Genomic DNA, 13,835 nt, shown 5'->3' with positions numbered 1-13,835 from the left:
GCCGAGAGACTTACTTTGTGTGAAGTCTAGTAGAGGCCCCAACTGGGGCTGTCTCCCAACTCCCCAATCCCGCCCCATAACACATATACAAATAAAGAGCCTGGGACAAAATTTTAACAAATGGCTTTAATTCACTCACTGTGCCAAACCATATGTGTCAGTTAACAAGTTTTACACAAGAACATTGACCAGCTGCCCACCTGCCTGCGGGAGGGGCTGAAGAGTGGGCCCTCTCATGCTGTCCTGTGTCTTAAAAGCCTGGACGGGACAAGTGGAGCTCCTTTCCTTGAAAGAAGGGGGTTGAGAATGCTTCTGTCACCATCCTCGTCTTCAGGGCCGATGGCTACAACCTGCACTAAGAAGCAGTATCTCTTGCACCCCTCACGCTTTGATAAGTGTCACACTCCTGTTTTCCTAATATCCATAGCATGTTAAAATGGCAACACAGAATTAACAAAAGGGAAGGAGAGAGAAAGTATCCCAGCACTCTCACATCTGTCCTAAGGCATAAGAGTCAGTCCTTCAGTCTGGTTACGCACCATACAACTTCTTTCCAGAAAGATGTTCCCTCACTCTCCTTTTCTTGGCAGCGATACTAAAAGGAGTGGTCCAGCTCAAATTTACCTCACCAGTCATGCCCACTTCCTCCCAGAAGGCTTCATTCTGTCATGTATGCCCCATGTATTCCTGCTTGGGTATCTTCCTCTCCAGTAAACATATTATACTTTGAAAACATCTCCATAGGCATACTCTGCACCCCTCTTTCTACCACACATCAACCATGCCATTGTGGACCTAGAAGTTTCTCAGTCAACCCATGTTTTATGACAAACATGCCTGGAAATGAGTTCTGGTGCACCTCAGACTGGAATCAGCCTTGCTGTCCTTGTGGGATGAACTGCATCCACAGCAACACAAATCAAGCCAGGGGAAGGTCACCTCAAGCTGTTCTGGTGGCCAGACTTACATGACACTGGCCCCTACCGATTGCCCCGAAGCCTCATCCATCCGTATGGGCAGAAAGTACTAACACAGCCCCACAGACAAAATGGGGAGAAGAGAAGTATAGTAGAAACAGAAAGGAGGTAACAGGTATTTAGGGAGATGAGACATCCTGTTGCTTAAGGCTAAGAGTTGGCTGTCTTCTGGTCTCCCTCTGTTTCGTTTGTGTACATTTTGCTTGTTTGTAATGTCTTAGATTCTACAGCCGGAATGTCTCCCCGGTGTCCAGCATTTAGATGCAGCAACCCACGTCCTTGAGGTTGAGACAATCAAGGCTAGATTCTCCCTAAACTCTCTGAAAGGACGTGAACACAGCAGAGCTCACCAACAAGTGTCAAGGAAGAAGAGGAAAAGGGAAAAGAGGTGAATGGTACAGACGGGGCTATAGAGAAAGCGGCTCGCCTAATAGGCATAAGTCATTGACCCTATCATCTTATTTCTAAAACTCTTTTTTAAAAAAGAATTTTTGGGGCACCTGGGTGGCTCAGTTGGTTGAGCGTCCGACTTCGGCTCAGGTCATGATCTCACAGTCTGTGGGTTCAAGCCCCGCGTCAGGCTCTGTGCTGACAGCTAAGAGCCTGGAGCCTGCTCCGGATTCTGGGTCTCCCTCTCTCTCTGCCCCTCCCCCACTCTCACTTTGTCTCACTCTGTCTCTCAAAAATAAATAAATATAAAAAAAATTAAAAAAAAATTTTCTGGGGCACTTGGGTGGTTCAGTCAGTTGAGCGTCCGACTCTTGGTTTTGGCTCAGGTCATGATTTCACGGTTTGCGGGATTGAGCCCCGTTTTGGGCTCTGTGCTCACAGCCCAGAGTCTGCTTGGGATTCTCTCTCCCCTCTCTGTCTGCCCCTCCCCTGTTCTCTCTCTCTCTCTCTCTTTCAAAATACATAAACTTAAGAAAAGGAATTTTCTTTTTGCATCAGATATTGCTAAATTCCATGGTTCAAATGGCCGCTAACAGTCTTAGCTTCCTTGTCCCCAAGATTATAAAAATTAAAATAGTTAGATTTTTCTTTTTGAAATGGCAACACACCCACCTCAAGTTTGGAAATAAATGCCAAGTACCTCTAAATCCTTTATAAAAGACTAATGTAAAAGAAATGACCACTACACAGGTAAAATAGGTAAACAGATAAAATAAAACAGTGAAGATCGATGGGCATAAGAAGGGAGTTAGGAGAGAGCTGTTGGCTGGAGAGCAGAAAGTGCCTGGCTCTTAGCTGCCCTTCCATTTCTGCTCAATCGTTTTAACACATGTTCTGTTTTCTTTCACATATTTCTATTGTAGTTGTAGACAAGCACAGTCCACGATGCTTTGAAAATTGAGGCCTGACTCCCCTCAAATCCTCAGCAAAGACACTATTTCATAGGGATTTTAATAACTAGATGTGATGATGAGGTCCTCTGAGTTTTGCTTAGACTGGACTTAACGACTTCTAGTGCTGCTTGTACCTTATCGGTTCTGTTTGGTTAAAATTGTTGTTGTTGTTTTTGGCGAATTGCCTTTTCCTTTGGTTGGCCAAAAACAGTGTGCAGAGGGAGAGATGAAAGGAGATGAGAAAAGGCAGAGAAAGACTGGAGGCAATCATAGTGCTCACAGATAGGATGAGTTGAAACTCTACTTTCTCAGTTTCAATGGTTTAGCTATCCACGCAGTTGACTACTTGCCTCTGTGTAACTAACAATGGCAGTGTTTGTTAGAAATATGGATGTTGTCTCCAGGAGTTAGTCCTTTGAGGGGGAAACTACTCATTTGGATTCGTTAAGTTCTGGTGTTATTTCCTCAATGTATCACTTCTTGACCACGCCACATCTGTCTGATCCAGATGTACTGTTGCCCACATCTGAATGCAACTTTATAAAACCAACTGTGACTTTTGTGTCTATGCAGTTCATCTGGGGACTTGTAAGCCACCCTTGTCTTATTCTCCAAGGCCATCTTTTATACAGATACTGGTTATACAATTGGCATCCAAACACAGGTTGTCCCGATTTGAGAATAGCCAGACAAGTCAGTCTTGCAAAGATTCAAATGACTTTAGTGTTATCCTGTCTCCCTTGATTTATACATACTGTAATTCAGTTTCCTTCTGGCCGTATGGATAATGGAGAGTTGCAAATAAATATATTCAAAGCTTCCTTTTAGAGCACTTGTTTTCCAGATATGATGTGCAGATTTCCTTCACATAATACTATTCTTAGGGTACATTTTGTACAGAAAGGAAAACAGAGACAAGATAAGTTGGATGACTTTCATGGAGTTGATGGCAGATTATGGGTGAGAAATGGGAAAGGTGGCGTGCCTGTAGGGAAGATAAAAGCAATAGAATGAGGATTGGGAGGCTGCCGAGGGCAAGTATCTATCTCACGATTTGGATGAAGGCTGGCTCTGTCTTTAGTGTTATTTGAATCGTTCATGCGGGTGATGCTTCAACAGGGAAATGCACAGTGATCGTGGTAACTCAAGTTATCAGGTTGCTAATGAGAAGCACAAGTCTTTTTCTAGGAGCAGGTCCATTCCCCCGGGAGGGTGTTGTGTGTGGAGTTGAAGATGACACCACATAAATTAGCACTTGATTATAGGTTGCTTTGTATTGTTCACTTGCATTTTATTCTCTAATCCAATCAACATACTTTGAAACCTTTTAAGTGCTATCCATTGGTAAAATGGTGAGCCATATCAAACTTGCCCTGACCTCATGGCACTTTAGTCCAGTGAGAATTATTAGTATGAATATACAAATAATTACGAGTTGATATAAGTGCTATTTGTGGGAAAAATAGCCGCTGATCTTTTTATTAATAGTTATATGGAGGTATAATTTAAATACCATAAAATCCATCCATTTGACACTGAATTATTTAAGGCAAAAATCAGATCATGCCCCACCCCCCACTTGAAATTCTTCAGTGGTTTTTTGTCACTGTTGAAAAAAGCTAAAACTCTTTAACCAGGCTTACCAGCCTTACATAATCTGGAACTCACTCTGCTCTAGCCAAAATTGCCTTCTGACAGTTCAGAGAAGGTATCAAGCTCTTTTCTGCCTCAGGGCCTTGACACATGCTGTTCCCTATGCATGACATGAACTTCCCCTGATTCTTCATATAACTGGATCTTTCTTACAATTTGGGTCATTGTTTCAAAGTCACCTTTTCTTTTTTTTTAAAAATGTTTATTCATTTTGAAAGAGAGAGAGAGAGAGAGAGAGAGGGCATGCGTACATGAGCAGGGGAGGGGCAGAGAGAGAGGGCAAGACAGAATCCCAAGCAGGATCCATGCTGTCAGCGCAGAGCCTGACACGGGGCTCGATCCCATGGACCATGAGATCATGACCTGAGCCGAAATCAAGAGTTGGACGCTTAACTGACTGAGCCACCCAGGTGTCCCCCAAGTCACCTTTCTGAAAGATCTTTTCTGGCCATGCTATGCAGAGTTTTGATTCTTGATACTCTGCCTTCTCTTCATTCCCTCTCCTACTACCTGTTATATCTCCGGGCTAATTATCATAAGCTGTACAAGTTTTGTCTGTGCATTATGACTACAAGGTTCTTAAGGACACTACCCTCTGTCTTCCTTGCAGGGGAGTGAACAAGGTATTGGGCATACAAGTGATACAGAGGAAGAAGAACTTACTATAAAGATCTTTAGAGCAGTATTGCCCGAAGTATATGTGGATTGGTGCTGGTCTGCTGTTTGTTGGCAGTCAGAGATGAAAAAAGGGAAGAACTAGAAAGCAAGCCTTTATAAACCTTTATAGCAGTTTGACAGGGTGATATTATGGCTATTCAATGTAACACTTATATTTTATCTATCTTGTTTTGTTTATTTCATGTTTTTAGTAATTTACTTTTGTCGCACTTTTGTTGATCTGTGAAGATTTGGGGGAAAAAACTGGCCCTTCTTCACAGGTAGTTTGAGAAGCACTGTTTTAGAGGACATGATCTGAGAGAGCTTGGGAAAGAAAACAGAATTCTTTCCATTTACCTTACCAGAACATTGGGTAGAGAGTGTCTTTCCTTGTTAATTTCAGGCAGGAAAAAAGAAAGCGAGAGAGAGAAGGAGAAAGGGATGGGTGATTACGGTTGGGGCATTTTTAGACAGGGAGAATGAGAGTCTCAAAGTTGGCAACTTTAAGTTGACAAGAGACTGTGGATTTCTAAATGCCCGGTAGGAAGTTGGACCCCAGCCCAGTCCCCAATTCCTCATTCCCTTGGTGCTTTGCTGTATCCTATCTCCATTTGGAGAAGAAAGTGAATCCTCTGCCACCAGAGAAGCTGTGTACCCAGGGGAGGTGACTGGGTTCCTGGCATTTGGGACCAGTGGGGAGGTCAGTGCTGAGGTGTCATTGTATACAACATGTGGCTTTGAGCATTTGAATTTTTTTTTTTTTTTTGTAGAACATAAAAATAGGAGAACAAAGGAAGGGAAAGAGTAGAGAACAAAACCAGAAAACCCAGAAGGGGAAGGGAGAAGAAGGGAACAGTTGTTATTGGCAAGCAAAACACATGACCCCCATCTCACTCAAACTTGTTTTCTCTCTAAACAAAGTGGCCCCTTCTCTGTTTCAGGTAACTTCCAGGGCTCAGTAAGCTGCAGAGTTCACTTCTTCAAGCTTAGGTTACAGCTGGTTGCCTCTTTTGGGTTCTGTTTTATGAATGGTGCTTTTGTTTGAGTAAAAATTTGAAAAAACTAGATGTAAGCTAGTGCCCTTCACCCCCACCATTATTTCCTGGCATATTAATAATATGAATGGGGCAGATGGGAGGGAAAGAGAAAAGAGGGAGCAAGAGCAAGAAGGGATATGAGAGAGCAGGAGAGAAAGGACAGAGAGAGAGAGAGAGAGAGAGAGAGAGAGAGAAGGACAAGGGATTGTGGCAGGAGAGAAGAGAGTGATGGACAGATAGAATTGGTACCTGCTAAGATGCATTTCAAAATGGCCTTTGGACAGGGGCGCCTGGGTGGCGCAGTCGGTTAAGCGTCCGACTTCAGCCAGGTCACGATCTCACGGTCCGTGAGTTCGAGCCCCGCGTCGGGCTCTGGGCTGATGGCTCAGAGCCTGGAGCCTGTTTCCGATTCTGTGTCTCCCTCTCTCTCTGCCCCTCCCCTGTTCATGCTCTGTCTCTCTCTGTCCCAAAAATAAATAAAAAAACGTTGAAAAAAAAAATGGCCTTTGGACAGGTTTCAAACCCAGATGCACAAGGCTGTCCTTGGTTTTTAAGCCTTTTTGTCTGTAATCACTTTACTCTCATAAGTGTATAGTTTGTATTTCATTCATATGCATTTATATCTTTGCCAGTGTTCTTCCGTGACCTTTGTGGGGCTAGCCTTTTGTCTCACTGAGATGCTCGACTGGGTCAAATGGGAGGAGCAAGGTGCTCTGTCAGGAGTCTGAACAACCCACGTTGGAGCCTAGCTTGACAATGGATTAGCTCTGAGACTTTGGGCAAGTCATGTATTTTTTTCAGAGCCATTTTCCTGATGTCTAAAAGGTTTGGGGAGGTGAATAGGTCAGTCTCTCCTCATGGGAGTTCTGAGTAAATTTTGTAAGAAGTCTATAGAAAATAGCTGGCACAGGGGCACCTGGGTGGCTCAGTTGGTTAAGCATCCGACTTCGGCTCAGGTCATGATCTCACAGCCCGTGAGTTCGAGCCCTGCGTCGGGCTCTGTGCTGACAGCTCAGAGCCCGGAGCCTGTTTCAGATTCTGTGTCTCCCTCTCTCTCCGCCCCTCCCCCATTCATGCTCTGTCTCTCTCTGTCTCAAAAATAAATAAACATTAAAAAAAAAAAGAAAATAGCTGGCACAGCAGAGAAAAGTGTAAGATATGTTAGCTTCCTTCCCTTTGCTGCCCTAGCGCGATGACCTCCTTGATGGACTGCTCATGCGGCCCTCTACCGGTGGCAGCTGACATGACCTAGCTTCCACCTGCAGGGTCAACAGCAGTCTCCCACTCTGGGGTCAGTCTTGACCTAGGCAGAAAAACTGCTGCATCTTCTAAAAGTGGTTAACTGGTACAGCACTGAATGAGTCCACTATGGCTCATGTTCTTCCCTGGCACCTCAAATCTTGGGGTTTTTTTTTTTTGGTCTTATTTTGGGGGCTGGGTGCTGAACATCTGTCGCTGGACCATCTCAATCCAGATCCAATTCACTTTGTGTCAACTGCGAGTTGGTTTGGATTGATCCTTCAGATCCTCAGTCATGTTTAGAACTTAGGGAAAGGGTACTCATACCTTCTTGGCTTCTGCCCACCTGAAATGATTTTAAGTCTGCTTATGACTTTATACCCCTAACAGGGCTCTGGTTTTGTTCTCCCATTTGTATCCTCAGTGTTGTCATAGCTGCTGTGCCTATACTCTTGCTCCTGGCCTTCTCCGGTCCCAACTGACCCTCCACGAGGGAAGAGATGTAGAGCCGGAAATGATCTCGGAGTGTTTCCCAAATTGTAGTCATTAATATACCACCTTTATGGTTTTTTGCTATATAGGGAGATCATCTGAGCCACAATTTACCTAATATTTTTCTTTACGTTGACTAAATTCTTTAACTTAAATATCTACTTTACCCTCATTCTAAGGAATGGTATTTATAAAATCACAGACTTGAGATGGTAGTTATCGTTCTGCAACACACATTTAGCATAAATTCAAAAGTAGTAATTTTAAGGAATTTTGCTATGTACTTTCTTATGTACACTAGCTTGTGTCTAAGTAACAACTTGAGGAAATAGTGATCTGGTCTACCTCTCCATTCTACAGATCAGGAAACCTGCTTCCTAGCTCCGGGTCTAGTGCTTGTTTTCACTATGCCTGGGGTTGTTAGCCTGGGGTTCTGCACACAGTGACTCGACTATCATTGACACATATGAAAAAATTAAATCACAATACACACATGCTTGGGAATGCGGCGTAAAGGATCCTGATCCAGGGGCTCCGTCGGTTAAGCATCCGACTCTTAATTTCAGCTCGGGTCATGATCTCACGGTTTATGGGATCAAGCCCCATGTGAAGCTCTGCACTGACAGTGAGGAGCCTGCTTGGGATTCTCTCTCTCTCCCCCCCCCCCATCTCTCTCTGCCCCTTCCCTGCTCTATCTCTCAAAATAAACATTTTTTTAAAAAAAAGGATCCTCATCAATACCTTGCCATGAAAGAGAGACAGGTTGCCTCACTGACAGATTGTATACATGCTGTTTACCTCTAGTACTAAAGCGGAAAAACATTACCACCTTAGAGTCCTGGAAGAGAAGACAACAATTAATTATGGAACAATCCCTAAAACATGGCATCAGCAACTGATACAGACTTTGTAAGAGACTTTCCTGCTCTCTCCTCATTGGGATGTCCACTTCTGGGCCTGTGTGTCCACCGGGTCCCATCTCTGCCTGTGATTCTAATAGAATCTTTTGCTTCTTCCAGGGACTTCAACAAGCTAAAACTTTCTACAGCTTGTTTGTCTGCTCTGACACGTACACCCTGACCTGTGAAAGGCCTGTGTTGAAGCATTCATGGACTATCCACGGCTTCTCAGTTTAGGATTACCACTGGGGAAAGTCCACGTAACAGCACAAAGAAGTCTTTGCCAGACAGTCGGAGTTCCATGGCAGAGGGCATACAGGGACTCTGAGCGGCTGATTCCAGAAAGCTTAGGTAAGTGCTGTGACTGTTTTTGACTTTGCATTTGTAGAAGAAGGCAGTGGTCCTGCACTGTTGTTATACCAAGACCCAGATTAGACTTTGTTCCCCTGTGCATGTGTTCTCAGCTTTCATCCAGCTGGCTCATTTTGAAAGGAAGCATCTAAGCTCCACTTACCCTTTTTTGACCATCTAAGTAACTTCTAAATAGTCTTGGTGTGTGTGTGTGCATGCAACTGTGTGTGTGTGTGCATGCATGCACGTGTGTGTGTGTGTGTGTGTGTGTATCTGTCTGTCTTTGGTGGAGGTGTTTGGAGGTATTTTTATCTGCTTTAAAAAGCCTGGAAACCATGGTGGGATAATCTATCTCATTTTTATCAGAAACTAACAACAGTTCCCATCTCTATTGCCCATAGGCAATTTGCTATAGAGTACAGGGACTCATGGAAACATGGCTGAATTCAAATGAAAAGTAGGTCACTAGAGAAAATGGAGTGGCAGCTCAAAGTGTGGTGAGTGAGTTCATGTTTTCCCTAGGCAGACTGACATGACGCTATGTATTAACGTCCTTTCTGAAGGAAGACCACTTGTTCTCGTAGTAGGCTTCCACCCGATGTCTCAGGATTCTGAGTCTTGGTTAGGCGTTCAGCTAACCATTCTTCTCCCCAACCTTGTCCTAATGATTCTCCCTTGCAGTTCTGTCACTCCATAGGCTTTCATTTCTGTCAGGTCTGGGTCTCAGGTTGAAACCAAAGCTCATCTGAAGGATTGTTGGTAGGAAACAGGGAGGCCTGGTTACAATTCTAGAATGGGGAAGGTCTTTACATGTCATCTGGTCACTGATGTGCATGGCTCGGATCTCCCTTTAAGATGGAACCTGTCTCGAGGAGTTGAGTTAGCTGACAGCCTCCAGTTTCAGGATCTGCCTCAGCTTTCAGGAGGGAGGTATGTGCTTCCTGGGCAGCTGCCAGCCAATGGCTGAGCAAGGCAGTGGTGCAGTGGCTCATGGGTTCGGGGCAGCACGGGGTTCTTGGCACTGGAGCTCCCGGTTTTGCTGGCCAAGACTTTCTCGGAACTGTACCGCCGTCTGAAGCTCTTCTCATCAACCTTCTTTCCTTTCCCTCTCCTTTGCTGAGATCAGAAACTCTTCCTTCTCACTGGCGACCCTCTCCCTTTTATTTTGCACAGGCGTCACTCGCAGTAAAGGTCTTGCACTTCTAATTGTATCTTAGCATCTGCTTCCAAGGGACCCAACCAATACAGCAATGAACTCCCCACTCCTGTCTGAGTTTTACAGTAAAGGGAACTGAGGTCCCAAGGAGGTGGAAGTGACTTACCCAAGATCCCACAGCTAGTTAGTAGCAAAGTCAGTACGACGGCCCAAACCTTCTGACCTCTAGTTCAATGCTCTTTCCCAAACTTCAGCAGTCCATGCACCACAGCCACGTATACAAAAGCCAGATTTTGCTATGTGTGCATCCCCCGTGCTCTTGTTTACATGACACATTTGACACATTAAGAAATTAATTCGTTTGTCAGTAAATCCCTACTTTAGCCCTGTATGAAACAATAATATCCATGACATTTGGCTTTTGATGTGCTACTTTTATATTTTTCTAGCACATATCGAATAACACATGGCCATTATAATAAAAAGTTTGTGTGTGCACTACTTAAACTCATCTCATATGCTGTCAGTGATGGGTGAACCCTGGCATGTATAAGGCCAGACAGAAGGAAAAGGGAGAGGGAGGGAGGGAAGGAGGGAGGCAGGCAGGAAGGAAGGAAGGAAGGAGAGCAAAATACTTATTGATGAGAAAGAAATGGTGAAATCCCATCAATAACTGCCTCAGGTGCCTTGCTGGGACATCTGTGTTTCCTGCCAGGCCCTGGCCTAACTTCCAATGAGTCAGCAAACAGCCTTTACTTATTGGTTGCCCCAAAAAACAAATTGAATGCATTCACATGTAAATGAAGAATCAAGATTTCTCCTCCTAAAAGAGTCAATTCATTTGTCCCCCGAATGGTCTGAAGTGCTCCACTTTGAGCAATTTATTGGAGAAGATGCATACTACATTTCAAGGCAGTAGCTCTAATCTTCCTCTTATAAAGTGTTTCAATGAACCCACTTCCTAAGAAAGAGGTTTAAGTAACATTTCCTTTCTCGTTTAAAAAATATTAATTATCAAAAACAAAATAAGATTTTTTCTTTGATTTAAGAAATCTAAGAGCATAATCATAATAATCTTTCACCTTTGTTGCTATTCTTTTGGTGCAAGAGCTTTATAATCATCATCATTCTGTTGTGCTAATGAAACAAAATCGGGGTTAGAACTCATGTTATGTAATAATTTAATAGATTCTTACTATCATAGTGATCATTTAACATTTCTCTTTCATTTCATGGAGATGGTATTATTCAGAACCTCTGCTAAACAGATATTACTGATTCAGAAGCCATTTTGTTAATTCCTAAACCAATTGGCTTTTTGGAGAAAGAACTATAAACTAACCTAATGAAATGGTAGCTTCTAGAATAGCACAAATTTTAAAGGCATGGGAAACATGAAGGAAAAGACCTGCTTCTGGCATCTGGTTTGAAAAGATCTGGTAGGGGTCTGCTTCTGGAAAGACAAATCCAGTACTGATGGACACATGTACTTGGGTTAATTGGGGAAAGAGTCTGCTGCCTGTGTCCCCTGTCTCTCGTGTTATATTTCAAACCTGGGTAAGATGGTTTACATTTCAAATCCAAATTGAATCGAAGAATAATTGGTGAGGAATCATGTCAAATTACTATGTTTTAAATGAGGAGAGACTATCAGCTTCACAGTTGAAACAGAGACAGCGTAATTGAAAACAAGGCTATTGCATTCAGGGTTTGGTATTTACTGACTCATTTCTTCAAGTGTCTAGAGAACACGTTAGTTTCTTCATGTATTTCTTTTTTGGATGATCGCAGACGACACAAACTAAATAGAATATATTGCCTTGGGAAACAAAAACTCTGCTTGTTCTTACCAGGTTAGCAAGCATGTAGTGATAACCTCTTGAATGTTTTCCCAGGATCACAACCTGCAGAAGAAATAAGAAATCCTGTTTATTTAAGAAGGGCATTTTCAATTACCCAATCAATGGGAAATGCAACAATCAATCAATGGGCTAGAGCAAATTGCTTTTAAGTGATCAACAAAGTGTCAGGTCTTTTACATACAGTAAAATCACAGTTAGCTTGAACAGAGTTCCTTCTGGACATTTCAATTTCAGGCAGAGAATACAGGAAGGATGGCTAATGTTAAAGTTAAGAGTGCCAACGACGAGGGAGAAAAAGCTCTCTAAACTTCCAGGTCAGTTGCATCGTTGTCACTTAAAATAGATGGCAGAAGCGATGATGATCCTCCACCCATGAACTGGATTGTGTACTTAGCTGCTGAGACGGAAAATGGGCTGAACTTGGAATACAAATTAGAAAATAGAACGTACAGTCCATTTTTTTGTTGTTATCTGGAATGCTTAGGGAATAGAACACGCGAGGAATGGGGTTAATGGGATTTTCAGGTTAATCGAGGTTGCTTTCGCCTATTGAAACTTTTCGAAAATGCTTACCTTCCTTCTCCTGCCTAATGTGAAAGATTTGTGACCATTTGTCCAGCTTTTGGTACTGAATGTGATGCCTTACGGGAGTGAGGGTGGGGATTTCCCCCGAGAGGACATTTGGAGATGCCTGGGGGCATTTTTCGGAGTCACATCTGGAAGGGTATCTAGTGGGGAGAGGCCAGTAGTGATGATGCTAAACATCCTACAGTGTGTGGTGCAACCCCTCAAAACAAAGAATTATCTGGTAAAAAAGATGTCAATAGGGCCGAGGTTGAGAAATCCTGCCTTGGGGTCATCATTCTTATGGTCATTTTCATGAGTAACTCTGTATTAATTCTAAGCCTTACTGTTTACCAAATGCATTTTTGTTCTTTCAAAATATATGAGTGGATTGAGTAATTTCCAACCAAATATATTGGTTGTCAGTCGGAAGTTTTTGACTAAATAGTTGATGTTAGCTTATTTCCAGATAGCTGAGATGAGCAAATTCTGGTTAATTGAGGATTTTATAAAATGTCATTTTATTAAGTACTGAGTATGTACAAAGTACTGTACCGAATACAGGGAGTGGGGACAAGGAGGGGGTGACACAGACGTGAAAGATACAAACTACTGTACCGAATACAGGGAGTGGGGACAAGGAAGGGGTGACACAGACGTGAAAGATACAACCAGAAGTGGAAAAAGGTTTTGTGCTAAGTCTGAAGCCGATACCACTTTACGAGCCCTCTTTAAGAAAAGCAGTACAAAATTACGAACAGTAAGGCCTTGGAAAGAACCCATGCGGGTAAGGCACAATTAAGCTTACGGTTCGTGTGAAGTTCCATTGTGGACACGGGTATCAAAGGGTTTAAAAACAGCTTGGGAGGACAACAAAGCTGCATACATGTCAAACCCGAACTATATGTGTCAAAGGCCACAATAATAGTCAACACAGCCGCCCTTCATCGAGTGCCTAATATATGCCAGCCAGTGTCCTGGGTGTTTTACATGTATTTAATCCCCAGAAAAACTTAACAGATTAAATGTCATTAGTTTTATTTTACAGATGAGGAACCTCAGCTAGAGAGAGTTTAAGCAGCACGCCCAAGGCCACACAGCTCAGAAGCAGTAAAGCTGGGATTAGAACCTGGGTCTGTCTGCCTCTAGAACCCGTATTTTTGGCGGTACATTACACGGTTCCTTAATATGTGCTAGTTGTCAAATAGCAATACTTGTTCTATGTTCTTGGAGAAGAGGAAGAAAACGTATCTAAGGTCTGCTGGGATGGATCAGGAAGGCTTCCTGGAGAAGATAAGTTTTAAGCTGGCCCAGAGGAGTGGAACCACATGTATGTTTGTTTAAAGTTTATTTATTTATTTTGAGAGAGAGGAGGGCAGAGAGAGAGAGAGAATCCCAAGCACAGAGCCCATGCTGTCAGCACAGAGCCTGATGCAGGGCTCGATCCCATAAACCATGAGATCGTGACCTGAGCAAAATCAAGAGTTGGACGCTTAACCGACTGAGATACCCACGCACCCGAGAACCACATATTTAAATATCATGCTGGCATTAGAAGCTCTCCATGCATTTCAAGGGCTGAGAGAGAAAGAGAGAGAGAGGGAG

The 13,835-nt window shown here is 43.2% G+C and overlaps 1 protein-coding gene and 1 long non-coding RNA gene across 8 annotated transcripts in view; one reads left to right on the top strand and one right to left on the bottom strand.

The window, feature by feature from the left end:
• Window positions 1-13,835, bottom strand: part of GRIA3 (glutamate ionotropic receptor AMPA type subunit 3) — a 267,365-nt gene that overhangs the window by 89,565 nt on the left and 163,965 nt on the right. For all 7 annotated transcript variants that reach the window (XR_005788042.1, XM_040467969.1, XM_040467966.1 and 4 more), the window contains one exon: window positions 11,655-11,708. Coding sequence is in view for 6 of the 7 variants with exons in the window: in XM_040467969.1 (XP_040323903.1) it covers window positions 11,655-11,708 (54 nt within the window). In the remaining variant the exon portion in view is untranslated. The remainder of the gene's footprint in view (window positions 1-11,654; window positions 11,709-13,835) is intronic.
• LOC121025420 (uncharacterized) overlaps window positions 8,079-13,835 on the top strand; it is a 72,796-nt gene continuing 67,039 nt past the window's right edge. Inside the window, exon 1 of the long non-coding RNA XR_005788043.1 lies at window positions 8,079-8,648. This is a non-coding gene — a long non-coding RNA (uncharacterized LOC121025420). The remainder of the gene's footprint in view (window positions 8,649-13,835) is intronic.

Source organism: Herpailurus yagouaroundi, unplaced genomic scaffold (assembly GCF_014898765.1).
Source record: "Herpailurus yagouaroundi ecotype Mexico unplaced genomic scaffold, PumYag 67641, whole genome shotgun sequence".
Classification (NCBI taxonomy): Eukaryota; Metazoa; Chordata; class Mammalia; order Carnivora; family Felidae; genus Herpailurus; species Herpailurus yagouaroundi.
Note: the sequence above shows the minus strand (reverse complement) of the source record. Positions and strands in the feature narration are given on the sequence as shown.